This window comes from Triturus cristatus, chromosome 11 (assembly GCF_964204655.1).
Source record: "Triturus cristatus chromosome 11, aTriCri1.1, whole genome shotgun sequence".
NCBI classification, from domain to species: Eukaryota; Metazoa; Chordata; class Amphibia; order Caudata; family Salamandridae; genus Triturus; species Triturus cristatus.
In genome coordinates, this window is record NC_140594.1 from 875,161,890 (window position 1) to 875,188,077 (window position 26,188).

Below are 26,188 nucleotides of genomic sequence, written 5' to 3' on the forward strand. Positions count from 1 at the left end.
AAAGTATCGAAAGTTTTGTTGAAAGATTTAGATGGTCTCTTTGATATAGTGGTGCCTGCTGATTTGTGGACTGAATGTAAAATTACAGTTGATTGGCCTAATGATGAGTACCCGAAATATGAGAAAACAGGAGCTCCATCAGAGGTTATGAAGAAATATAACCAAGTAATAACTTTCTTAAAAGGTAAAAATCCCCCAAAAGAAACAGATTGGATAAAAGCGATAGACCAACCCAGGAAAAAGATGAGTCTGTACATGCGTATTATGAGCGCCTCTTACAGGTATTCAAACAGTATAGTGGATTCGAGAGTATTGGGGATAAGGACATGACGCATTTTGTGTATCGGTTTGTGTCAGGATTACGAAAAGAAATATCTGAATTGATTAAGCAGCATAATTTGTGCTGGCAAGCAAAGCCAATAAATGAGATTTTAGAAGAAAAAGTGATTTTGGCTCAAGTCATATTAGCAGAACAGCAAGAACTCCAGTTACAAAATCAGGCAGGAAATACTGGAAGAGGGCAAGGTCAGGGGCAAAATAATGGGGGTAAATCGAAAGGGCGGTTAAGCAGAGAAGAGGCCAAGAAGAGTTTCACCTGTCATGGGTGCGGAAAATTGGGCATTGGAAGAACGAGTGTAAAAGAATACAACATAATAATGGCCAAAATGAAAATTTAAATCCACAGACGCAGAATGAGGTGCTAATGAACCCCAGCAAGTTGTAAACTTACAGAGTCAATTGCCATCTGCCCCTTTGTCAAATTTTGTGAGTCAAGCCAAGTACAGTGCAGACACAGGATTCCAAGAAGGAAGAGGTAAGAAAAATTATGTAACATCGCAGTTTCTTTTGCAGGATACATATTTTGGAGATCAAGATCAATGACGGTACCTGAGGGGAGAGGAAGAGGAGTGTGTACTTGGCGCCTCCATACCGGTCGATCAGTCAGGTCCGTACATTGATGGAAAGGTAGAAGGAAATTACATTACCTTTTTGTTAGACACTGGCGCTACCCGTTCTACTGTGAGAACAGCAGACATCCCAAACCTACCCCTCTCGGGAGAAGCGATCCAAGTAGTGGACGTTTCTAATAAACAAATTAGGACCCCTATTACAAAACGAATGGAGGTGTGTATTAGAAATTTTAAAGAAATGCACAAGTTTGTGGTGAGCGATTTTAGTCCTGTAAATTTATTGGGAAGGGACTTGTTGTGCAAAATGAATTGCACCATATTTTGCACACCAGACGGTGATACCATTCAGACCCCTGATGAAGATGGAATATATAAAATCATGTTAGCCAAACAAGGAACAGCGGTAGATGAGTTATATTCAGTGATGACCAAAGACGGCTTACCAGATGAGGTCAAAACAACTGTGAATCCTGAAGTATGGGACTTTACAGGAAAAGAAGTAGGGTTAATGACAGACGTAGACCCTGTTAAAGTGACTATGAAAGAAGGTGCAGTCTATCCAAATACTCGACAATACAAGATGAGTCCCGAAGTAAAAGCTGGTGTTGTAGTAGAAATTGATCGAATGGGCGAACAGGGCATCTTAAAGGAAATCATGAGTAGTCCCTGTAATTCACCTATAATTGGCATTAAGAAACCAAACGGAAAATATAGGGTAGTTCAAGATTTAATAAAAATAAACAATATTGTTGTGCCATGTTGCCCAATAGTACCCAACCCTGCAGTGATTTTGTACCAAATACCATGGAATGCAAGATGGTTTACTGTAATTGATTAATGCCATGCTTTTTTCTCCATCCCACTACATCCTGATAGCCGGTTTTTATTTTCCTTTAAATTTGAGGATCGTATCTATGTTTGGAATCGCGTTCCTCAAGGTACACAGAAAGTCCTTCAATTTTTAACCAAATTTTGAAAAAATGCCTTTCAGACATTGGTGCTACCTCGGGAATCACTCCTGGTGCAGTATATTGATGACCTATTGGTCGCGTCCAAAACAAGGAGTGATTGTGTAACTGATTCCATTGCCCTATTAAACCATCTAGGAAAAGGTGGACATAAAGTGTCCCCTGAAAAATTGCAATTGTGTAGAAACAAAGTAAAGTATTTAGGACACCAAATAGAACGAGGATTAAGAAGAGTGACCACTGAGAGAATAAAAATAATAAAGCAAATGAAACTACCTCAGTCACAAAAAGAAATAAGAATGTTTCTTGGTGTCGTGGGATATTGCAGGCAATGGATTGTAGTGTTTTCCCTACTGGCAAAACCCTTGATACAAATGACAAAGAAACGAGCAAAAGACCCAGTAGAGTGGGTTGATCTGAGCATGCAATCTTTTGTAAAATTGCGAAACTGTTTATGTGAAGCACCTGCTCTAGGTATGCCAGATTATTCTAAAGAATTTGCATTGTTCCGTTGTGAGAGAGAAAACTGTGCCCTCTCAGTTTTAACACAGAGACATGGTCTAATGTGACGTCCAGTGGCATACTTTTCTGCTACCTTAGATCCTGTAGCATCTGCATTCCCAGGATGCCTAAAAGCTGTGGCTGCAACGTGTGTAAGTATAGAACAAAGTTAGTCAATTGTAATGGGACATCCTGTTAAGGTATACGTCCCTCATGCAGTTGAAATTCTGCTAACAAGAATTCAAACTCAGTATCTCACTCCGAGCAGATTAACCAAATATGAAAGAATCATATAGGGAACAGAAACTGTGACCATAATCAGATGTACCATTCTTAACCCAGCTACCTTGTTACCAGACCCATACAATGAGGAAGTGAAAGATGAAGCTGAAGACAAATGTCTTGATGTAACAGAACTCAGTACCAAACCCCAACCAGACATACAAGATGAGCTTTTGACAGATGCTGAGCATGAGCTTTTTGTAGATGGCTCATTTATGCGCCATGAGGAGGGAGGGTTAAGTGCTGGTTATGCCGTATGTACATTGGCTGGAATAGTCGCAGCATTCATATACCAGGAGTCAAGTCTGCACAAGTAGCCTAATTGATAGCTTTAATTAAAGCCTGCAAAAAAATGGGAAAAATTGGAGAGTAACCATTTACACTGATAGTCAGTATGGTTACGGGGTTGTGCATGACTTTGGCCAGCTCTGGATGCAGCGAGACTTCCTGACTTCTTCAAGGTCTCCCATTAAAAAAGGAAATTTTGTAAAGAAGTTGCTTGAAGCAATACAATTACCAATAGAGGTGGCAGTGGTCAAGTGTGCCGCACACAAGTCAGGAAATGACCGTGTGACTGCAGGTAATCGATATGCTGACCAGGTTGCCCAACACTGAGCAAAATTTCAAATGGCAGTAAACAGGAAAGTTGAAAATTGTGGAATCAGCTGCCAACTAATGCTGTTGTCAGGATTACAAACATGGAGAGAAATAAGAGAACTCCAAGATGTGGAGAAGTGTGGCTCAATGATTAGAGCAGCAGACCCTGATGCAGAGGTCTAGCCCGGGACCAGGGTTCAATTCCCCGCCTCGGCGGGTCTTGGGCTCAAAAATTCCACGGACCTGATAATTCTCGCCTTGGTGCCTATTCCAATCATGGAGTCCCACTCTGCAACTCTGGGCAATAGCTTGCTTAATCTCCACAACGGCCCCCCACAACGCTAAGTATGCCTGGCCTCAACCTTGGGGGTGCCCAGGAGTGGACGCCTCACAGGGAAAGCCAGGATGGGTTCCACAGCGGTATTCGTACAAGCGCCTTGAGACCCTTGTGGGTGAGTAGTGCTCTATACAAGTATCAAATTTACATTTACATTTACAAGATGAAGCAGAGACAAAGGAAAGAGAAGAGTGGGAGAAAATTGGTTGTCAGAGAAGGGAAGAAGATGGTGTATGGGTTTACTTAGATGACAGACCTGTATTGCCAGATTGTATGCTTGCACCCATGGCTAGGATGTATCATGGAGACACCCACATACGCAGAGATGCAATGATTAGACTCTTTAGACGAGATTGGTTTAATCCATGGTTCAAGAACATTGCAGAGAGTCTTTGCCAAAGATGCTTGACATGTCAACAAATGAATCCCGGCAATGTAGACAATTGGAAAAGCTGAAGGTCCCTTTATAAGACTTCAAATTGATTTCATTCAGTTGCCTGTTTGTCGAGGCTTAAAATATGTACTTGTCATCGTTTGTCTATTTTCAAAGTGGGTGGAGGCATACCCCACCAAAAGAAATGACAGCTTGACAGTGGCCAAACTCCTATTAGGAGAGTTTATACCGCGTTTCGGTTTTCCAGCAACTATTGAATCAGACCGAGGGTCTCATTTTAATAATGAAATAATTCGATTAATTTGTGAAGCATTCAAAACTGAACAAAAGCTGCACTGACCAAGTGCGTTCTATATCTCACCCAGTTGGAGAAGACGCAGTCCCCAGGCAGCCGAACCAGCGCATGATCTGAATCGCGATGACTGGGTTGTAGTGAAGAATCATACTCGAGAATCGTGCCTAGCACCAAGGTGGGAAAAACCACGTTAGGTTATATTGGTTACAACCACAGCAGTAAAATGTGCAGGTTTGCCTAATTGTATTCATGCAAGTCATACTAAAAGAGTACCAGCACCAGACGAATAAGAACCTCAACAGACTCAAGCAGGTGAAGGGGCTGAAGGTTGTACAGCTGAAGGATCACAAATAATAAATCCTGAAGAAGCTGAGCAGGAACAACCAAGCACCAGTCAAGATGATTGGATCCCAATAGTTGAAATACCTGAAAAAATTGTAAGAACAAGGAGCCAAACGATATTAGCTAGTCAGGAAAAGAGTGAGGACCAGGTAGGAAAAGAAGAACACGCTCAGGTAAGTGAAACCACGATTGATAGGGAACCTGAGCAGGATCAGATAAGGAAAGAGCAATTTACTCAGACAGACAAAGTTGACGTTACAGCCCCGGTGTCTGAGGAGGGACAGATAGGATTTAGAAAAAACATTCAGGCAGAAGAAAATCAAGAAACAGAAAGACCGGAGCAGGACCAGACAGGCAAAGTCAAACAAGTTCAGGTAAAGAAAGAAGAAAAGCCACTTAAAACTGAACAGGGTCAGATTAGGGAAGAAGAACGCATCCAGGCAGAAGACATCAAATTAATAAGCCCTGGACAAGGTCAGGTAGAGAGGGATTCGGAAAACGAAAATAAACAAGTTGTGCCACAACTTAGTGAAATTAAAAGAACACTCGAAGAAACTGAAAGCGCAGTGCAAGCTAAAAGAATCAAGAGAGGCGATAATTGGCCTAGTGTTATCAAGAGAGTGAAGTACCGGTTTAAACCCATAACAGAGGAACCAGAACAAGTAGACGAAGTATCCAGTCAATCTGGACCGTCAACTGAAGTACGAAGACGAAGAAGTCCAAGATTAAAAAAAAATAATAACAAATTCAAGAGTCCCGAATGGACATATGTTATTCTTGAAGATTTCGAAAATTGGGAAATAATTGGAGAAGAGGATGAAAGCTTAAATGCAGAACCAATTGATGAAGAAGTGAGACCAACCTGAAAAAAATTCACTTTATATTCTGTCACGAAGTTAAAAACTCTAAAACGAAGAGAAATCTTCTTATCCCATTTGATAAATGGCTGACAATAGAGCTGCTGGAAAGCCGAATTGTGTAAAGAAATGTTGTAGAATATGTATAGGTAGTATATTTTTAGTACTCATAATATGGTTAGTACTAACCATGGCCATTCCTTATTTGATGGTTACAAATGTACAAAATAGCACTAATACACATGGAAAGGTAGATGCCATCAAAGGAGACAAAGTGGAATTAGAAGCACCAGATTTGTTAGATTTGCATCACACTGTTAATAAAAATGATGCAGACTTGAATGTTTTTACCAACTTGTTAGTACAATATGTAGAAACCATGGAGGTTAGTGATTGTTATGTATGTATGAAATTACCCGCATCTGTCGCAGGAGTAACATATCATCATTTACCATTGACATATGGTATTTTGTGTAGCGTTTTAGCAAGCTTATTTTATAGAACAGGGAAGTTGTAGTATTATTATTCTAATGTAGATGTGATCTTTTCTGAGGTTCCTATGCGAAAAAGCATGAACCCTGTCCTTAGTACGGAGACTCACAATTTATGGGTGAATATTTTCTAACAAAGAAAGCAATAGATATAGCTGAAGCGTAACAAGCACAATTTAACTTACTTGTGAATTACATGAAGAAGAGAAAATATTTTTGAATTTAGTTGAGGAAAGGAGACAGGATTTTCGAAAGAGAGCTGCTGAACCTAAACCTCAGATACCTAAATGGACTGAGGAGGAAGAGCATAATGCAAATGGCAAGACTCATGCTGCAATGTCTTTGGATTTTGAAAAGAAGGGAAAAATCTGTCTTCATAGGTTAAAGACTGAATATAACAAAGTGTTTATTGGTTCCAGTGAATGTGAACATAATTTCTTAGTAATTGGGGGATGGGGACTAAAAAGAGGAACTGGAATCTATTATCTGTGTGGCAATAAAGCCTATTTTAGACTGCCCTGCCACTGGTATGTGAGTTGCTATTTCGGAATAGTATTCCCTAAAGTTTATCATGTAAAGAGAATCACTGGAAGCAATGAAGGCAATAATGAACTAACCACGTGTAAAAAGAGCTAGTTTTTCAGAAATAGTAGGTGACATTTTTGAAGCATTGATACCTTCAGTGGGAGTTCTTCTAAATTCATGGAAGATTTGTCAGTTATCTACAGTAGTTGATCGGTTATCTACTGACACTGCTGGAGGATTCTTAATAATCAACACTGAATTAGTTACGGTCAGATCTATGGTTATGCAAAATCGACTTGCTCTTGACATACTATTGGCAAAAGAGGGTGGAGTCTGTAAATTATTGAAAGTGCAACATTGTTGCACGTATATTCCAGATAAAAGCGTTGAAATTGGAAAATACATAAAAAATATTACGAAATTAGAAGAAGAGTTGAAACCACTGGAAGTTGAAAATGTTTGCAAGAAGCTGACCAATAGCATTTCTAGTTTAGGTAGTTGGTTTTCTAACATAGGTATTGGTATTCTAGACCACATAATACTTCCCATAATGGGAATAACACTATTAGTATTAGCAATAATGTTTTGGCATAAATGCTGCAAAGGGAGAAAGAAATATGAATCAAATTAAAGAGGTAAGAAAAGAAAATTCGAGGAAATACAACGAGAAGAATTAAAAAGAGACTTTTACAAAAGAATGAGAGGATTACACAGTGTAAGGTGGAGAAAGAAAGGAATGAAAAAGTTGAAGAAGAAATTGAGATGTGCTAAAGTTGGCATCTGATTTATTAGAAATTAGTGATGGGATTAAATGCCATCAGAGAGGGGATTGATGGAGCAATGTTTCGTATTAAAATAAACTTGCTTGTATGCAATCCTCTCAAATAACATGTAACCACGTAACAAACACGTTTTGTAAATACTAACATTGCATTATACACGTCATACAGTACCCAGGGGAAGCTTTCCTATGTGTATTACTAACAAGTAACCCGAGTGTCTTAAAATGGCCGCCAAAAATGCGGGAACCTCATTGCGCATGCGTCTACTACATCTACGTAGTATGACGTATTCTGTCGCTTGGTGGGAAAACCTTTGCAGATGCGCAATAGCTTTAAAAATGGCCGCTTGAAACTCACATGTTAAAGCATATGCTACTGCTTGAACTAAAACTCGTAAGTTCTATTAAACACTAATGCAGAAGATTAAAATAAGCAAATGGGGATAGAGTTAAGTGGTAAAAAGTGAAATCATTTATTGTCACATTCTAACGTGTCTTTTTCTGACTTTCTTATTAGTTCACGTTTGGGCCTTGGAGGGTGACTGAAATCCCTACCCCACAGGATCTGCACGCGTGCGCATAGACACTTGCCGGAAACTAGGATGACACACTTGAATCACAGCCACGGCCACATTAGGTGAAGACGCCTGGGAAAGTAAAACCCTGAACTGGACGAAAGCAACAATTTTGAATAAAATGTATAACTTATAATGATCATAATGTGAAATGCGGGTGGGAATAAAGCTATGGGAAAGTAAATTAAGGGGCGGAAACATAGAACAATAGTCCACAGTGAAATTATTACTTTTAATATGGTGTGATGAACTCATCTCCTCGCCCTGACCAATCAGAATAGGTGAAAAGACAAATATTGCAATTTTGGGCGGGAGGTAGATGAATATAGAATAGTATACTTGAGGTAAGTTAGCAAGAGACTTTATCAGACTTGTCAGATCCGTTATTTCCGACTCGTCACCGACCCAACACGTATGCTGCTACAGACTCTGCCCGAGACGCTGTCTCAGACCCTGCTGCTGCCAGAAACTCTGCTCGAGAAAATTAGATACTCCTCGCTAATCTAATCATCTAGAAGGGGATTTCGGAAGAGGGACACCCGAGGAGAGTAGTATCAGAGAGGGGTGCGACGCTGGCATTGCACTTAGAAGAGGTCACCTTCTCAGATCCGAATCTGTCCAATCCTCTGTCTGCATCCTGACCTGGCAGATTCTATCTGGCCTATCTTCAAGAGTTGGGTTCATCTATCACCTTAGGTAAATATAATTCTGCGAAAACTGTCATTGTACCTGCTCTCTCTCATTTTCCCTTTTCCAGGTACCATCTTCATTGATCATTATTATGACTGTGTTTTATATGACTATAATTAGCCTCTTGAAGAAAGTGTTTTAAGCTGTAACTGATTCTGACTCACAAAATTATTAATTTAGATAAAGGTTTTCAAACTTTTTGAGTTTGTGGTTGTTTCAAGTTTAAGTTAAATGTCATATTCTACCTTAAACTATCTCAGAAACTTGATTCATCGAGAAAGGAATTATTAATGAGATCAAATTGGTAAGACTTGGTAAAGGTGTAACAAAACTACAGGTAAAGCTCAAAAATTGATAACAGCGGGGTTTGCTAGCTCATTTGTGTGAATGGTCTGGGCCCAGGTGAGTATTTAGGTATATGTGTGTTTAACCCCAGCTGGTGACCCGCGCTCTATCACCAGTCAACACAGGGCCAAGCACTGTGGTCTTACGTTGCTGTGTACATCTGACTTAAGTACTGTGTTGCCCATGTGACACTGTGCGTGATGCAAGGCTACCGCAATCCAATAATACAGCTAGGCCTTAATTACATTTTATAACAGATACACGTCCAAAGATGGGGACGACTCCGGTGTGTCTTCTTTGACTCTGAAACTGACCATGGCTCGCAACGCAACCTAATTCCTTGCATGCCGTTTACTTTCTGCCTGGCCATGAACTGGTTTATGTTCACTGTAGATTCCAAGAAATTGGTCCAAGATGTAATTTCCTTGGAGCTGTGGTTATTCATCTTGACATGAGCGTGCATTGGATTATGCGTCTACTCCACTCTCAGAAATGTTCCCGAGTTATCCCGTTGGCTTAATTTCCTTATGGTGGAAGAATACAAAGTACATTCCCCTGGACTTTGGATATCCCTTCGGTTGCAGTCAGCCATCCCTGATGGCCTCTGCTGTCACCTCAATTACAGCATACACTTAGGCATCATGTTGTAATGTCCTGATGATGATCCTTGCATTTCGATAGGATCAAAACATTGTTGACTCTTGCGCACTGATCCTGCACTGTATATATAATCCTGTATAAGGGTTGACTTGCTGCTATATGCTTCTTGTGACTAGGGGGCCCATGCATCAAACTAAAAACCACTCGCAAACGGGCAGATTCTCAGAATCTGCCCTTTTGCGCCCAGTATTTTTGCAAAATCGCAAATTGAGATTGCATTTAAGGGATCGCAAATTGCGATGCCTTGAATGCAATGCAAGATGCCATTAAAAATAGCGACTTCGCTATTAGGGTCCGCTATTTACCGGAAAATTATACCGGATAGTAATTAGCGAAAACTTTGAAAAATGCACTAAAGTGCATTTTTCAAAGTCACATGTTACACACACGCATATGCCCTTGGGGCATGTGTGTGCGCAACATGGGTTTGCATTACAATTTCAGGGGTGCCAAAGAGTGTCCTTTTGGCACCCTTTAAAATGCATGCGCAATTTGCGAGTACCTAATGGGTACTCACAAATTGCTCATGCAATTCCCATTCATTCCTATGGGCCTGTAAGCCCATAGGAATGAATGGGAAGCCATTCCTTGATTGCAACTTATCATTTGTGAGTCGCAATTAAGGAATTTTTAGGAATTGCTCTTTTTTTAGCGATTCCTACGTGCATAGGCTTTTGTGATTCCTTATTGGCGAATCCTTATTTTTCGCTAATAAGGAATAGCAAATTAAATTTTTGATGCATGTGCCAGTAAGAGTATATATTGATTTGCTTCGCATGTAAGTGCCTGAGCTTCTTTGTATGTTTGTGTAAGTTTTGTCTCTCTTGACACCACCCACTACTTGACCTAATTGTTAATAAATGTGGTTTTACTTTCCTTCAAAGACATTGTGTCATGTTTAAATCTACACTGTTTACAATTGTTATGCAATAATTGAACATGTAGTTGGTTATAAGGACCTTTGTTTCTTTAGAAAATTAGTTATATTTTGGGCCATGGTATACCATGATATCTTTGCAGTATACTGTGGTACATGGCGATTACAAGCCAGTATATAATTGGGTAATGGCTGTTTTTTGAGAATGAAAAGGCCAGCCATATGTGTTTACTACACTTTGGCTGTGTTCAATGTTAGAGCCTTAGATATAGATACAGGTGAGTTGTATTAAAGTGGCATTAGGTATGGGAATGTTTTTATAATATTTTATACATTTCTTAATAGGTTTACGGCCGTGTTCTGCAGTAGTTTTACAATTGTTTTTTAAATACCCTGACAGATATCACTAAGTTTAAACGCCTTATAACTTTAAAAATACTTAACTTACTTAACTGCCGTACCCCAAAAAGCATCATCTCTGCACCATGATGTATAATCTTGCCACATTTCATGTAAATCCATTTAGCCGTTTGCGTGATATGCCTAATTCAATAGTCTATGGAAAATATATTGGTGGAAAAGAACAAGTTACATACCTTCGGTAACGCTTTTTCTGGTGGATACAGTATCTGCCTGTGGATTCCTCACCTTGTGAATATCCCCTGCGCCAGCATTCCACGGAATTTTTCCTAGCTCTCCACGCCGACGTGGACGTCATAATACCATGGCTCCGCTCGCGACTCCGTATGACGTCACCGGAGCCATAAGAGAGCCACGTCGGCATGATGACGTCAGTTCCACCCATTTTTTCCGTGCCTCTGAGGCGAACAGGTGGACTGACACAGACTCAAGTATACATAGTACACAACATTTGAACCAATATATACAGCACTAAGTCAAAAAGGAAAGCTAAAAACATCAGCATTTCCTATAAATGAACTAGATAGAAAATACAATGAAAAAACAACCTGCCCAAAAAGGAATCTTTTAGGTATACAAAGGTGGACAACGGGGAGGCGGGTGGGTCAGTGAGGAATCCACAGGCAGATACTGTATCCACCAGAAAAAGCGTTACCGAAGGTAAGTAACTTGTTCTCTGATGGGTACATCTGCCAGTGGATTCCTCACCTTGTGAATAGATTCCCACAGCAGTCCCACTCCCGGAGGAGGGTGTCCACCTTCCCTATACCAAAAAGTCCTGCAAGACAGAGCGCGTAAAATGGCCCTCCCTCCTCATCTCAGAGTCTAAGCAATAATGCTTTGCGAAAGTATGGAGGGAGGCCCAAGACGTGGCCTTACAAATGTCTGCAACTGGAACACCCCTGGCCAAAGCAGAGGTGGAAGACTTAGCTCTAGTAGAATGAGCTCTAATACCCTCAGGTGGAACCTTACCAGCTAGGGCGTAGCAGATCTTGATGGTTAGGATGATCCACCAGGATAGAGTGCGCTTGTGCACAGCTTTGCCTTTTGAGTGTCCAACATAGCCCACGAAGAGCTGATCTTCCAAACGTATATCTTTTGTTCTGTCCAAATAAAAGCTCACTGCTCTTTTAAGGGTCTAAGCGGTAAAGTCTCTCCTCCTCCTTGGAAGGGGGAGGATAAAACACAGGGAGAGTTATGGACTGCCCCAGATGAAAAGGAGTAACTACCTTAGGTAGAAAAGCAGCCCTGGTCCTGAGTACCATCCTTCAGCATGTAAGGTTAAAAACGGGGGTTTTGAACTAAGAGCTTGAAGCTCACTCACCCTCCTTGCTGAGGTTATGGCTACAAGAAAGACCGTTTTAAAGGACAACAGCCTCAAAGGACAGCTATGAAGGGGCTCAAAAGGGGACCCCATCAAAAAAGTTAAAACAAGATTAAGGTCCCACTGTGGCATTACAAAGGGAGTAGGGGGAAACCTATTAATAAGGCCTTTGATAAATCTTAAAACAATAGGAGATTTAAATAACGACGGCTGATCTGGACGATACAGAAAAGCCGATAAGGCTGAAAAATAGCCCTTAACCGTGGCCACAGCACAACCCTGCTGAGCCAAGGAAAGAGCAAACTGAAGCACATTAGACAAGTGGGCCTTTAAAGGGTCAATGGATCTCTCTCCACACCATTTCACAAACTTAGACCATCTATAGGAATAAATTGACTTAGTGGAGTGTCGCCTGGATGATAATATAACATCCACTACGTCAGGTGGGAGAGAGAAAGAACTCAGGTTGCCCTGTTCAATCTCCAGGCATGAAGGTGCAGGCTCTGGAGCTGGGGGTGTAGAACCTTCCCCTCCTACTGCGAGGAGGTCTGCCCTGAGAGGGAGACGGAGCGGAGGGTGCGACGAAAGGGGAAGTAGGTCTGTGTACCACACCCTTCTTGGCCAATCCGGGGCGAGCAATATAACTTGGGCCCGGTCTTGGCGAATCTCCCTCAGAACCTGAGGAATCAAGGGTATGGGAGGAAACATGTAAAGGAGTTCCGAGCCCCAACTCAACTGAAACGCGGCCCCCAGCGCCCCCTGCATCGGAAACTGGAGACTACAGAATGACGGGCAATGCGCGTTTTCTCGAGTGGCAAACAGGTCCACCCGAGGAGTCCCCCACGTCCGGAAGACGTGCTGAACTACCTCTGGATGAAGCCTCCACTCGTGGTTGGCGGAAAACTGCCGACTGATACTGTCTGCACGTACGTTCAGCACCCCGGCCAGATGATTCACCATCAAGCAAATCCGATGTTCCTGAGCCCAGGACCAGAGTCGCAAAGCCTCTCTGCAGAGACGGTACAACCCTACTCCTCCCTGCTTGTTGACATACCACATCGCGGTATTGTTGTCCGTCAGGACCTGAACCGACTGACCGCAAAGGGAAGGGAGAAAAGCCTTGAGCGCCAAACGTTTCGCCCGCAATTCAAGAAGATTGATATGAGACAATCTTTCCTCTGGAGACCAAAGACCCTTGATCTCCAGATCCCCCAGCTGAGCACCCCACCCTAGGGTGGAGACATCCGTTATCACTGTGGCCACCGTTGGAGGAAGATGAAAGGCTTTCCTTGAGAGAGACAGATTGCCCTCCACGCTCCACCAAGACAGATCCGCTGCAGCTTCTCTGGAGATCCTGACTGACTCCCTGAGATCTCCGTTGTGCTGATACCACTGCCTGCGGAGACACCACTGGAGCGCCCTCATGTGCCAGCGTGCATGGTTGACCAACAGAATGCAGGAGGCAAACAGACCGAGCAGATGAAGGATCTTCAGAACTGGAACAACAGCTCCATTGTGGAATAAAGGGATCATCTCCTGAATGTCGAGAATTTTTTCCGGAGGAGGAAATGCTCGACACAAAGTAGTGTCCAGAACCGCCCCTGTGAACAGGTTGCTCTGAGAGGACACCAGGTGAGATTTGGGCACATTGATTGAAAAACCCAAGTTGAATAACAGATGAGATGTTACCTGCAGATGATGTTGCAACATCTCTGGCGACTCTGCTTTCAGTAACCAGTCGTCCAGGTAGGGGAAAACGGGGATCCCCGACCTCCTGAGATGGGCAGCCACCACTGCCATCACCTTGGTGAAGACTCGAGGTGCAGTAGTAAGACCAAACGGGAGGACCGCAAACTGGTAGTGTTGCGACCCAACCGTAAAACGGAGATACTTCCTGTGCGACTTCAGGATTGGGATGTGGACATACGCATCCAGCAAGTCGATTGACACCATCCAGTCTCTTTGCTGCAACGCCTGAAGAACCTGAGCAAAGGTCAGCATCTTGAATTTCTCCTGCTTTAGGTAAAAGTTCAAGACTCTGAGGTCAAGGATCGGACGCAATCTGCCGTCCTTTTTGGGAATCAGGAAATACCGGGAGTAGCATCCCTGAGCCCTTTCCTGCTCTGGAACCACCTCTATCGCACCTTTTTGTAGCAATGCAAGAACCTCCTTCTGCAGAAGAAGCAGATGGTCCTCTGAGCAAAAACCTTGGCAAGGAGGGTAAGGGGGAGAAAATTCCCGAAAGGGAAGGGCGTACCCATTCTCCACAAGGTTTAAAACCCAAAGGTCCGTCGTGACCAGTTTCCAACCTTGCAGAAAGTGGGACACCCCACCCCCAACAGGCCTCACATGATCCAGGATGGGGAATCTAGGGCTGCTTCCCTGTAGCATCATTGGGAGCAGAGGAGGCTGAGGGGGTGGAGAGATTGCGGCTAGAACCACATCGACCCCTTTGTCTTCCTCTATAGGACTTATAGAGTGGATTTTGCTGCTGTTGCTGCTGTTGCTGCTGTTGAGATTGACAGAAGGAGCGAAAAGAAGACCTTCCAAAACCCCTATACTTTCTGAAGTCAAAACCCTTCGACTGGGTCTGCAATCCCAAGGATTTCGCAGTCGCCCTGCTATACTTGAATCTCTGTAAGGCAGAATCTGCTTTTTCTCCAAAAAGCTTTGTCCCATCAAAGGGTAAGTCAACAAGAGTGGCCTGAACATCAGGTGAAAATCCAGAAGAGCGGAGCCAAGCCTGTCTTCTTGTGGCTATGGAAGAACCCATAACTCTGGCAACTGAGTCAGTCGTATCCACTCCTGACTGGATTACCTGTCTAGCTGCAGCCTGAGTGTCTGGAAGAACTTCCATGAAGCAACCCTTCTCCTCATCAGGCAATTTGGGGGCCAATTGCTTTACAGAGTCCATTAAAGCGTGTATGTAGCGGCCCAACAAGCAAGTGGCATTAATTGACTTCAGTGCCATACTGGCTGAAGAGAAAACCTTTTTAGCTGACTGTTCAATTTTCTTTGAGTCTCTGTCTGCTGGAGCTTGTGGAAATGCCCCCGAAGATTGTTTGGAGCAGGATGCTTGCACTACCAAACTCTCTGGAGATGAATGCGAAGAAAGGAAGCTCGGATCCCCTGGAGCTACTCTATATCTTCTAGCCACAGCCCATGAAACAGCAGGCGAAGAAAGCGGCTTGCGGCAAACGTCCATAATAGGATCCAGGATGGCCTCATTAAAAGGCAACAGAGGCTCAACAATTGAGGAAGGTGAATATAGAACCTCCGTCAATAAGTTAAGCTTATATTCAGCAGAAGGCAACTGCAAGTCTAAAAGCTCCGCAGCCTTCTTAAATACCAAATGGTAAGGAGCCAGGTATTGAGGCGGAGAAGACCTCGAAGAAGAAATTTCCCACTCAGGAGTGGTGTCCAATCCGCTTGCCTCCTGAATTCCTTCAAACTCATCCATTGAGTCGTCTAATTCACCTTCCTCCACTTCCTCCGCATGATACTGCTCCTCTTCTCTGAGCCTCTGAGCCTCTCTCCGTGAACGAATCCATGGACACGGCGTTGGTGGCGCCGTTCGTGGAGTCGGCTGCGCCGATGGAGTCGGCGGCATCACACGCAGCATGGCTGGAGTCAGTGCCGGCGTTGAGGGAGGCTTCGACGAAGGCACATGATCCAGACGAGGCCGGGAGGAAGGCTCTCCAGATGGCGCCAGAAATTGCCATGACGGCGCCATCGGAATGAAGGGCATAAATGGTGCCTGAGCATAGTGTTGTGGCACGCCCAAACCGAATGCCAGCAGACCCAGAGGACCTGAAGGTGCTCCGGATGGCAAGGCTGCTCTATGGAATACTCCATACATGCATTGAAAAAATTTGATGGATCCGTCCCTGGAGCTGGGAATTGCGGGTACGGATTCAAACCTGTATCCAGCCGGCGAGTAACAGGCGCCGGAGTCGACGGATCCTCTACCGGATCCACTGGTTCACCTTCAGGAACAGGAGAAAGTTCAGCATCCTGATCCGGCACGGCGTCGGAAGCTGGTGAATCCCTCGGCGCCGGAGACTGCGCCGGAGTTACCTTAGGCGAAGGAGACTTCTCCGGAGTGACACAAGGAGAAGGCGAAGATGAGACAAAGTCCCTACTGCGACGTCGAGGTGAAGTCGACTTCGAAGCTCTACCCTTCGTCGAACGGTGCCGAGACTCATGTTTCCTCTTTCTCTTATGTCTTCTTGACTTCGACGAGTGTGAAGTCGACGACTCCGGCTTTGACTTGTCTCGCTTGCGACCTCTACCTTCCTTTTTTGCCTTGGCCATAAACAGCTTCACTTCCCATTCCTTAAGTGGCTTTGGGTTCATTTTCCTGCAACAGGAACAGTCTTCCACGTCGTGATCCGATGACAGGCACCATAAGCAATCTTCATGGGCGTCAGTGATGGACATGTGACACCCACATTCCCTACATGGCTTAAATCCTGACTATCTCGATGAAGACATGAGTACTTTAAAAAACAGTAACTCACAAGTTAACTACAAAGTAACTCTTCAACCAAGGAGAGTGCTAGAAAACCGTTACGCGTCGACGGCGCGGAAAAAAGGGAACTAACGTCATCACGCCGACGTGGCTCTCTTATGGCTCCGGTGACGTAATACGGAGTCGCGAGCGGAGCCGTGGTATTATGACGTCCACGTCCGCGTGGAGAGCTAGGAAAAATTCTGTGGAATGCTGGCACAGGGGATATTCACAAGGTGAGGAATCCACTGGCAGATGTATTCATCAGAAATGTGTTTTGGGACCCCTTTTATCTTTGCATCCCCATAACGATTCACCACACAAATTTACATCATCTAAAAATGTAGAAATTCAATAGGTCCGGAAAGTTTTGTGGTGATTTGACAAATGGATGAAAAGTTATTAAGAAGCTAATATCTGAGGAAATCCTATCTTTAGGAAGACCAACTATAATTACAGAGTGGCAATCTGATTTAAAGTGATTTCTTGCTTTTTTTGTTATGAATTTGTTTACTGATTTACATAATCATGTGACCATAAATGTGTCGTTTAGCTGTTCATGTAGTAATTCTGAAACTTTACATATGCGCTCTAGTTTATTTTCTGGGCTTCCTTGCTACTTTCAGTAGTATTGTGCAACAAGACATCAGTAGGTTGTTGGCACTTATTACTTCATAACATCACTTACAAAACCAAAACGAATCATCTTCATACTCTATTGTACACTGCTGGGAAATTTCATTACAATCCATTCAGCCGTTTTGCTGCTACATGAAATATAAAAGTCTATGCAAAATGAATTGGATTTCAAGTGTATTTTGGGACCTCCCCCCTTTTTTTCTTGGCAGTCTCTTGACCAAGCACTGCAACACGTTCAATTCTCCATCAATGTAATGGATGAAACAGATGTGCAAAGTTTTGTGGAGTTTCGTCAAATGGGTACAAAGTTATTAAGGGACAAAAATTCAAGAAATCCCTATCTCTGGTAACCCTAACTATAACTACAGAGCGGATACCGCCACTCTGTGAGATGTATATATCTGTGTGTATCAATGTATGTGTGTGTGTGTGTATATATAGATATATATATATATAGACACACATACACACACACATACATGTATATATACACATAGATTTCAAGATATATAAAACATCATATAAGTATACAGCAGTAGGGAGGAGCCTAGCGCGCAACCAAGATGGCCGCGTAGGTGCGAGGCTCCCGAGGACCTCCGCGACCTCCTGAATTAATCCTGGAGATATCCTGTCCTTGTTGAGGGGACTGTGTCGGTGAACCCGAGCTGAGGCGCCACCCGTTTTTTGGGCTCGAATCGGACCCCGAACACCGGTGGGAGCATCGATTGAAGGTTGCGGCCTTCTCCTCGCCGGCCCCCCGGATTGGAGTAGTGGGGCGATCCGGGGACGAAGTGAATAACAGCGGCGAGCGGGGCTGGGCGACTCGCGTACCCCGCACTTTCACTTTCGCTTTTGCACCCTCCTTGCCTCAGGCGGGGTCGGGCTGTGGAGCGGGGTGCGGTGGTGTTGCCTTGTCCAGGTGCCCGGCTGACCCGCCGGCGGTGGGTTGACCCGCGGCCCGGTGGCCGCCCCCGCCCCCCCCCCCTGACACCCGTGATTTGGTGTGGCGGCCCGTTCGGAGATCTTGGCACGACGGTGGAAGGGCCAGCATGTCCGCCAAACAAGATGGCGACCGGACGAAGATGAAGACAACCCGCCGTGGCACGGCGCACCAGGCCAATAGTATGGATCGCTATACGCTCCAGAAGGGTTCTCCGGAGACATCGCGGTCATCCCTGGTGGGCCCGACGGAGGCGCCTGCCCAACCGGTGGACCTGACCCTCCGGGACGTCATGGGCGCCATCGCAGAGATGAAGGCCTCAGTGGACCAGCGTTTCGATACCCTGGCGCAAAAAATTGACTCGGTCCTGGTGGATGTGGGCCTTGTGAGGGCAGACTTGTCAAAAACGAACGACCGAGTTGACTCCCTGGCCCACACCACAACGAGCCTCACGACGGACGTGGTGGCCCTCCAGAAGGAGGTGCGCCGGCTTGGCCAGGCGAGCGCCCTGATGGACCGGCGACTGGAGGATTCCGAGGGTCGGGCCCGGAGGAACAATGTTCGCATTATTGGTGTGCCGGAGGGCCGGGAGGCGGCAGATCTCTTCGTGGAAGAATTGATCCTGACCCATCTCCAGCCCCGGGGGCTGAGTAAGCTTTTTGCGGTGGAGCGTGCCCACCGGGTCCCTGGGGGCCGCCCTAAGACCGGTGCCCCGCCGCGGCCTATTATTGCCCGGATTTTTAATTTCCGGGACAGAGACGCCATCCTCCAGACCTCCAGGCAACAGGGACCGGTCAGGCTGGACAACATGGATGTACACTTCTACCCAGACTTTACTCCGGCGGTCCAGAAGCAGCGACAGAGCTTTCTTGGTATTAAACGTCGCCTAAGGGACCTAAACCTCAAGTACTCAATGCTCTTTCCGGCTAAGCTGAGGGTGGAGGTGGATGGCCGTACGCACTTCTTCGACCGGCCCGAGGCGGCTGGGGACTGGTTAGATACTTTGCCTGGAGATCGGGGTGGGGGGGGCGCGGCTGGCGGGGAGGGCCCGCCGGATCAGAATTGAGGGGTGACTGTATAGGCCTTGCTCTGGATATTGTTCCTTTACCATATATTGCTTTCGTATGTTCCCCTCCCATGGAGGTCGGGTGGGGTCTGCTGGGGGCTTCCCTCCTCCTCTGGGGGACTAGTTAGTACTTAGTTATGGGGCGACAGGCACACTGCACTTTGGGGGGGCTGTCTGGGCTCATGCAGGGGTGCAGGGAGGGGGGAGTTCTGTTGGGACCGGGGGGTGGGGGGGGTGTGTTGTTTGTTAACACCGCAAGGCAAACCCGCAACTGTTTTGTTGTTTTTAAGATGCTCGGTGGGGGGCGACCGATTGTTTTGACGTATGATGGGGGGTAGGGATTTGATTGTGTTGTCATGGAATGTTAACGGCCTGGGGGATAGGATTAAGCGTGGTGTGGTCCTGCAGTATTTAAAACGTATTTCACCAGATGTTGTCTTCCTGCAGGAGACACACCTTATAGGTAACACCTTTCATGCAATGAATCGGCGGGGATATCGTTTGGCGGCCCACTCCGGCTTCACTTCGGGCTCGCGGGGGGTGGGTATTATGGTCAAGAACTCGCTCCCGTTGGAGATTGACGAGGTGCGCCATGATGAGAGGGGACGTTACACTGTTCTTGTGGGACGAATGGAGGGTAGAGTGTTTATCTTTATATCAGTGTACGTCCCGCCTGGGTTACAAGCCACTACATTTGCGGACCTGGGGCGCCTCCTTCTGGACCTTCCGGGTGGCCTGTTGGTGGTTGGAGGGGACTTTAACGCGGTTGCCTCTGGGTCTATGGATCGCCATCCCCCTAGGGACCTCCCCCGGGCACAGGCGTGGCTGCCCGGCCTTTTAGACACGCTGGGCCTGGTGGATTGCTGGCGCTTAAAGCATCCCGTATTGCAACAGTACACCTTCCACTCGGGGGCTCATGGTAGCCTCTCGCGGCTTGATTACATCCTTGTCCCGGCGGCCCATGCAGGGAGGGTGGGGGAGGTGCGCCATTTGGCACGGGGTATCTCAGACCACTCCCCATTGTTGTTGCATTTCGATGTCTTCCCGAGGGGGGATGGCAGGGTGGCCCCGATCAATGCATGGTATTTGCGCGACCCCACCATTCGTGCTGACTTGATCAAATCCTTACAGCGCTATTTCGATGAGAATGTGGGGTCGGTCCCGTCTGCCATCTCCCTGTGGGAGGCTTTCAAGGTGGTTCTTAGAGGGGAGGCCCTCTCCTTTATCTCCAATGCCCGGCGGCGCGAGCGGGAGGAGGTGACCCGGGTTGAGGCCGAGATTGCAGAACTGGAGGGTGACCTGGGGAGCGGGGTAACAGACGCTAAGTTGCATGTTTTGCACTTAAAGCAGGCGGCCTATCGGGCCCTCGTCACGGAGGCGGCCAGGGGCCTCAGTAGAGAGCAGCAGGGGTGATTGTATGATGTGGGTGACAAGGCTGGCAAATTGATTGCGTGGTTGGACAAGAGGGAAAGAGCGAGCCGCGTGGTGCCTTTGATTGAGAGCGTGGATGGTGTGTGCGTCACTGAGCCGGAAGCCATTGTCTCCTGCTTCGCGGATTATTTCCGCGAAGTCTACTCCCCGGTTTCTCCCTGCTCGGAGGAAGATTCCCATGCCTTGCTTCGGGACATCGCACTGCCCTCCCTTACGGTGGAGGACAGGGATTCGCTGGATGCCCCGCCCACCTCGGACGAAATTGCCTCGGCTATTCGCTCGGTTGCATCCGGCAAGGCCATGGGCCCCAATGGTATTCCCATTGAGCTATACAAGCTACGCCCGGATGTGTTGGCGCCCCACCTGCGCGCGATGTTCCTTGCGGCCCACTCGCGGGGCTCCCTCCCGCCGGACCAGCGTCTGGCTACAATTGTGGTGATCCATAAGGAGGGGAAGCCCCGTGAGCGGGTCACATCCTATAGGCCGATTTCGCTTCTGAACGCGGAGCCCAAAATCCTCGCCAAGGTGTTGGCCAACCGGTTGGCTGGCGTGGTGGGCGATTTGGTCCACCAAGACCAATCGGGCTTTATACCACATCGCAACACGGCGCTTAATCTGCGGCGCTTACACGGGGTGCTCGCACGTGTCCCGTTTGTGCGGGAGCCGGCCATCTTGGCGTCCTTGGACGCCACCATGGCGTTTGATACGCTCGAATGGCCATATATTTGGGCGATGCTGGCGAAGTTTGGGTTCGGCCCGGGTTTCGTCAGCTGGGTCAAATTGCTATATTCGGGCCCGTTGGCGCAGGTGGTGGTGAATGGGCGAGTATCTGCCCCATTTGCGCTGGGGCGGGGCACGCGACAGGGTTGTCCCCTGTCGCCTCTCCTGTTCGCCCTGGCCATGGAGCCCCTGGCGGAGTGGCTGCGGTGGCACCCTTCTATCCGTGGTCTCCGCTGGACCCCCGAGCATGAGGACCGCGTGTCCCTCTATGCTGACGATATCCTTTTGTATCTCGCCTCCCCGCGCAAGTCACTGATCGTCCTGGTTGATGTTTTGCGCTCCTTCGGTCGCAACTCAGGCCTGGTCATCAACTGGGCGAAATCCTGTGTCTATGTGCTTTCCGGGGAGGCCCCGGTCCTGCCACGGGACTGTCCGATCCAGATTGCCTCCCAGGGTTTCCGGTACCTGGGTATATATATCACTCTTGACCCGGAGGCCCGCTATGAGCGGAACTTGTTGCCCCCCCTCCAGCGTCTGAGGGAGGACGTGGTGCGCTGGCGGCGTCTGCCGCTCTCGCCGCTTGGCCGAGCGGCCTTATTTAAAATGATGTCCCTGCCGCGCTTCCTCTACGCCCTCCAGAATACCATGGACTTGGCCCCGGCACGCTACTTTCGCGAGGTGGAGGGCCTCCAGCGGCGCCTGTTCTGGGACGGGAGGCCGCGTATTGCTCTGGCTAAATTGACGCTCCCGTGGTACGATGGAGGGGTCGCCCTCCCGGACATCAAACGGTATTACTGGGCCTCCCAACTAGCTGCAATTAACCATGGCCTTTACGGGCCCGCCTTGAACCCGGCATTTGAGATGGACAGGACGCTTCTGCCCGGTGGCGATTATAATCGAGCGCTCTACTCTGGCGCGCCCGACTCCCGTTTGACGGGACCGACGCGTGTCATGGTGCGTGTCTGGCACGCGGCTAATGCAGCTATGGGGTGGAAGGACCGTTTGACCCGAGCGTCTCCGCTGTATGCATCTGAGAGGTTGGGCTCCCTGTGGACGTCGAAGGGCTTCGAGAAGTGGGACACGATCGGAATCAGCACGGTGGGAGATCTCTGGACGAGGGGGGGATTCAAAACTTTTGAGACGCTGCAGGCGGAGTTTCAGCTGCAGGGCAGTGAGTACTTTCGGTACCTACAGGTCCGCCATGCGCTGGGCTCCGTCTTCCCGGATGTTGCATCCATTCCGGAGTCTTCCCCCCTGGAGGACAGAGTGCTAGATGGCCATGTCCCGGACAGCACGATCTCCCTCATATACAAAAAATTGATTAACGATAGATCGTGTCTGCTGACTAGTCTCCGCGAGGCTTGGGTTGCCGACGGGCTGGAGCTGGACGACGAGGATTGGATTTCCGCGGTGGCCTCTCCGAAAGAGGTGGCCATCCCGGCTCGCCTTCGTTTCGTCCAGCTCAAGATCCTTCACCGGGTCTATGTGACGGGGCCAAGGCTTTTACGTATGGGTTTTGCCGGTGATGGAATGTGTAAGCGTGGCTGTGGTGCGTTGGCGACTTTCATGCATATACTGTGGGAGTGCCCGAAGGTGGAGCGATTCTGGCGTGGTGTGCATGAGGTTCTACGAATGGTTACGCGTGTCGCGCTGCTGCCTGAAGCGAGGAGATGCTTGCTGAATGTCTGGGAACCAAATGACTACTCGGTCCCGCAGGCGCGGTGGGTGACTCTGGGATACATGATAGCCAAGCGTGATATTGCCCAATTGTGGGGATCCCAGAGGCCCCCTGCGGTGTCGGCCTGGAAAGAGCATATGGATTGGTGTATGTTTCGTGAAAAGGTGGTGTATGTGGCGAGGGGTAAGCCTGGGGCGTGGATGAAACTCTGGGGCCCCTGGAACGCCTACCGCGGGGGTATTTGTGAGCCGCCGCTGCTACCAGCGGCCTCGCCGTCTCCGTCTCCCTAGATGGCGCCCCTCCCTTGGCCGCGGGCGCGCGGTCCCCCAGTCCCTGATCTACTCCCGTCCCCCTCTTCAGAATTTTGCTGCTGGTTTGGATCCCCCACTTATGGAGCACGTGTTGTCACTTTGGATCGAGGGTTGCCTTGCGGTTGTGGTTTGTTTATGTTGTTTTGCATTAAGAAAATGGAACCGTACTGTGGGCATGGAGCTGTGAGGCCTGCACCATTGATCACTCCTGTCTTCCTACTGTGCACCGCTGAGAAAAATTTTTGCTGTATGTATGTAATATGCTTTTGATGCTCTAGCGGCCGGCCGTGTGGTTGTAGGCCCATACCTGTAACTTCTATAAACTGCAATAAACGGTTCCAAAAAAAAAAAAAAAAAAAAGTATACAGCAGTAAAAGGTTAGCTCACTGGAAGTAGCCCACATAAATAGAGAGAACTGAGCTGTCGGGGCTTGATATTTAAAATAAGAGATAATTATACACATAGCTAAAATGCATGCACATACATATACTGTAAATATATACACAGTTGCTTTGGTTTAAGGCTAGGAGGAGGGGGTATAAATACATACATGTACATATATACACACACACACACATATACACATACAGCAACAAACTAAAATACAACTACACAACTATCAGTTTCACATATAATTCAGAGCATACTATTACTGACCTTTCTCATCAGAGGGTGACCCTGGTCCAGGCTTATTGGGGCTGGAGGAGTCTGTCCATTGGCCAATGGAATGTGCCACAGCCTGCTGGTCGGCCTGTGGCAGTACTAGTCTAACACCTGGTAGCATGAACTACTCAAAGAGCATATGTTCACCCAGTTGGACATGCGGTAGACTTATGGGTGTGTCTATGGGTGACATGTGAGGAGAGGGGCGTGGGGCATATTGGCAGTGCATTCCCACTCTGGTTCAAGGGCTATGCCCTGCACTGCTGGTCTCACTTTGACAGATGATCTTTCTTGAAAGATGCGAAGTCCACCTCACGCCTGAGAGTGTACTGGACAGTTATTGGGTAATGGGGATTGGTGCTACCCTTACATCAACGTAAAATATTTAGAGTGTAATAACCCCATCTCTTCTTTTGTAATCTATTTTATGGCAAGTACCATCATGGTCAAAGGTGAAATGCATCTGTTCAGTATTTTTACTATGTTCATGCTACAATTCAACATACATTATTGAGTGTCCTATCCTCGACACAAGAATATTACATACAGCTGTGCAAAAAGTTCAGCAGTATCTTCTCATAATAAAGATGAATAGATGTAGTTATGGTAAAGGAGTAAGGCAAGAGTAAAGTATAAAGGATTTGGAGGACTTTAGCAAGGTTTCGATTCGTAATTTAGGTATGACATGTTGGAAGATGTTGCATGTAGTTGACGTTTTGCGTACAACTGATTGATTCAATCAATCAAACAAATATACTTTATTCGATTTTTGATATTAAAAATCATGAAAGTAGCATGTTAAAAACTTTCAGAATTAAAAATACACACAATTCCATCTATACAAGAGTTTCAATCCTTACAGTTCCCATCAGTTAATTCTAATATTCATCTGAAGGAAATACTAAAATTGTATACAGTAACCAGCTTCATACCAAGATTAACCAGTTGATGCATTTCCTTTTTCTCAATATGCTTTTCAAAAATCCAACCATTACGCCCACACAATAAGCATTTTCCAACAGTTGCAAATATAAAAAGGCAGGGCGGCATTGCCTCCACCCCCTCTCTTCAACACTGGCAAAATCCATCTTGATCTTTCGAGTAAAAGACATTTGCAGAATAAAATCACATGTATTGTTGATTGGGTAGACATCTTATCGCATGGACATTGACATAAATCTCTAGACCAATCATTTACTGTGGGAAAGCTAACTAACCGATGGAAACTATCAAACCTAAATCTGCTAAGGACATACCTGTCATACCCTCCTATGCACCAAACCAAAGATGGTTGTATACTGGGAGTTACCAGGGTTAGCTGATGCTGAATCACAGTACATTTCTTGATTCAATATTTTGTTATTTCATGAGCAGACTTTCTTGAACTTCTACATGAAAAGCATATTTCTAACTGAGGAAGAGAACATCTCAAGAAGTCATTAAAAAGAGTATCTGTAATTATCTGTGATATACAAATATTTTATATAAGGAGGTCTTGATACAAAGAGTCCTTGATTCAGGTTGTTAGGACTATTATATGTCTAATCCTAAAAGAGTCCTCATTCGGTGGGTGGGAGGGTGGGGTATCTCTGTATTGCAGAACCTAAAAAAGCAATTTGTAACATGTTTGAAAATACTATAGAGACTATAGAGACTGCAGTCACACGGCCTCTAGTATGCCCAATGAATCACATCTGTAACAATGTTTTTAAACCACTGTCAAACTTCACACTGTCTTTTTTTGTATTGTGCTGTATAAAATACTGTGCTGTATAAACTATTATATCAATATAAATAAATTCAGAATACTGCTTACATTCATCCAAATTGAGAAAGTCCTGATGTACTTCTTCATTCCCAGTTCTGTTGTTTCTAGCTTTTTTTATTACATGGGCACGTTCTTTAATGTGGTGACCTATTGCCATCTTCTCAATCCCACTTTCAGAATCTTTAACTCCTTTAATGGTTTCTTTAATCTACAAAAACACAGTTACAACTTTATAATATCTGTCACAAAATCAAAATATTCAGAGAAATATTTTATTTGGACAAAAGCTA

General features: G+C 46.2%; 1 protein-coding gene across 2 annotated transcripts in view; it reads right to left on the reverse strand.

Annotated features, from left to right (window-relative positions):
* Window positions 1-26,188, reverse strand: part of MLF1 (myeloid leukemia factor 1) — a 179,956-nt gene that overhangs the window by 51,273 nt on the left and 102,495 nt on the right. For both annotated transcript variants that reach the window (XM_085634742.1, XM_085634741.1), the window contains one exon: window positions 25,947-26,106. In XM_085634742.1, coding sequence (XP_085490868.1) covers window positions 25,947-26,106 — 160 coding nt within the window. The remainder of the gene's footprint in view (window positions 1-25,946; window positions 26,107-26,188) is intronic.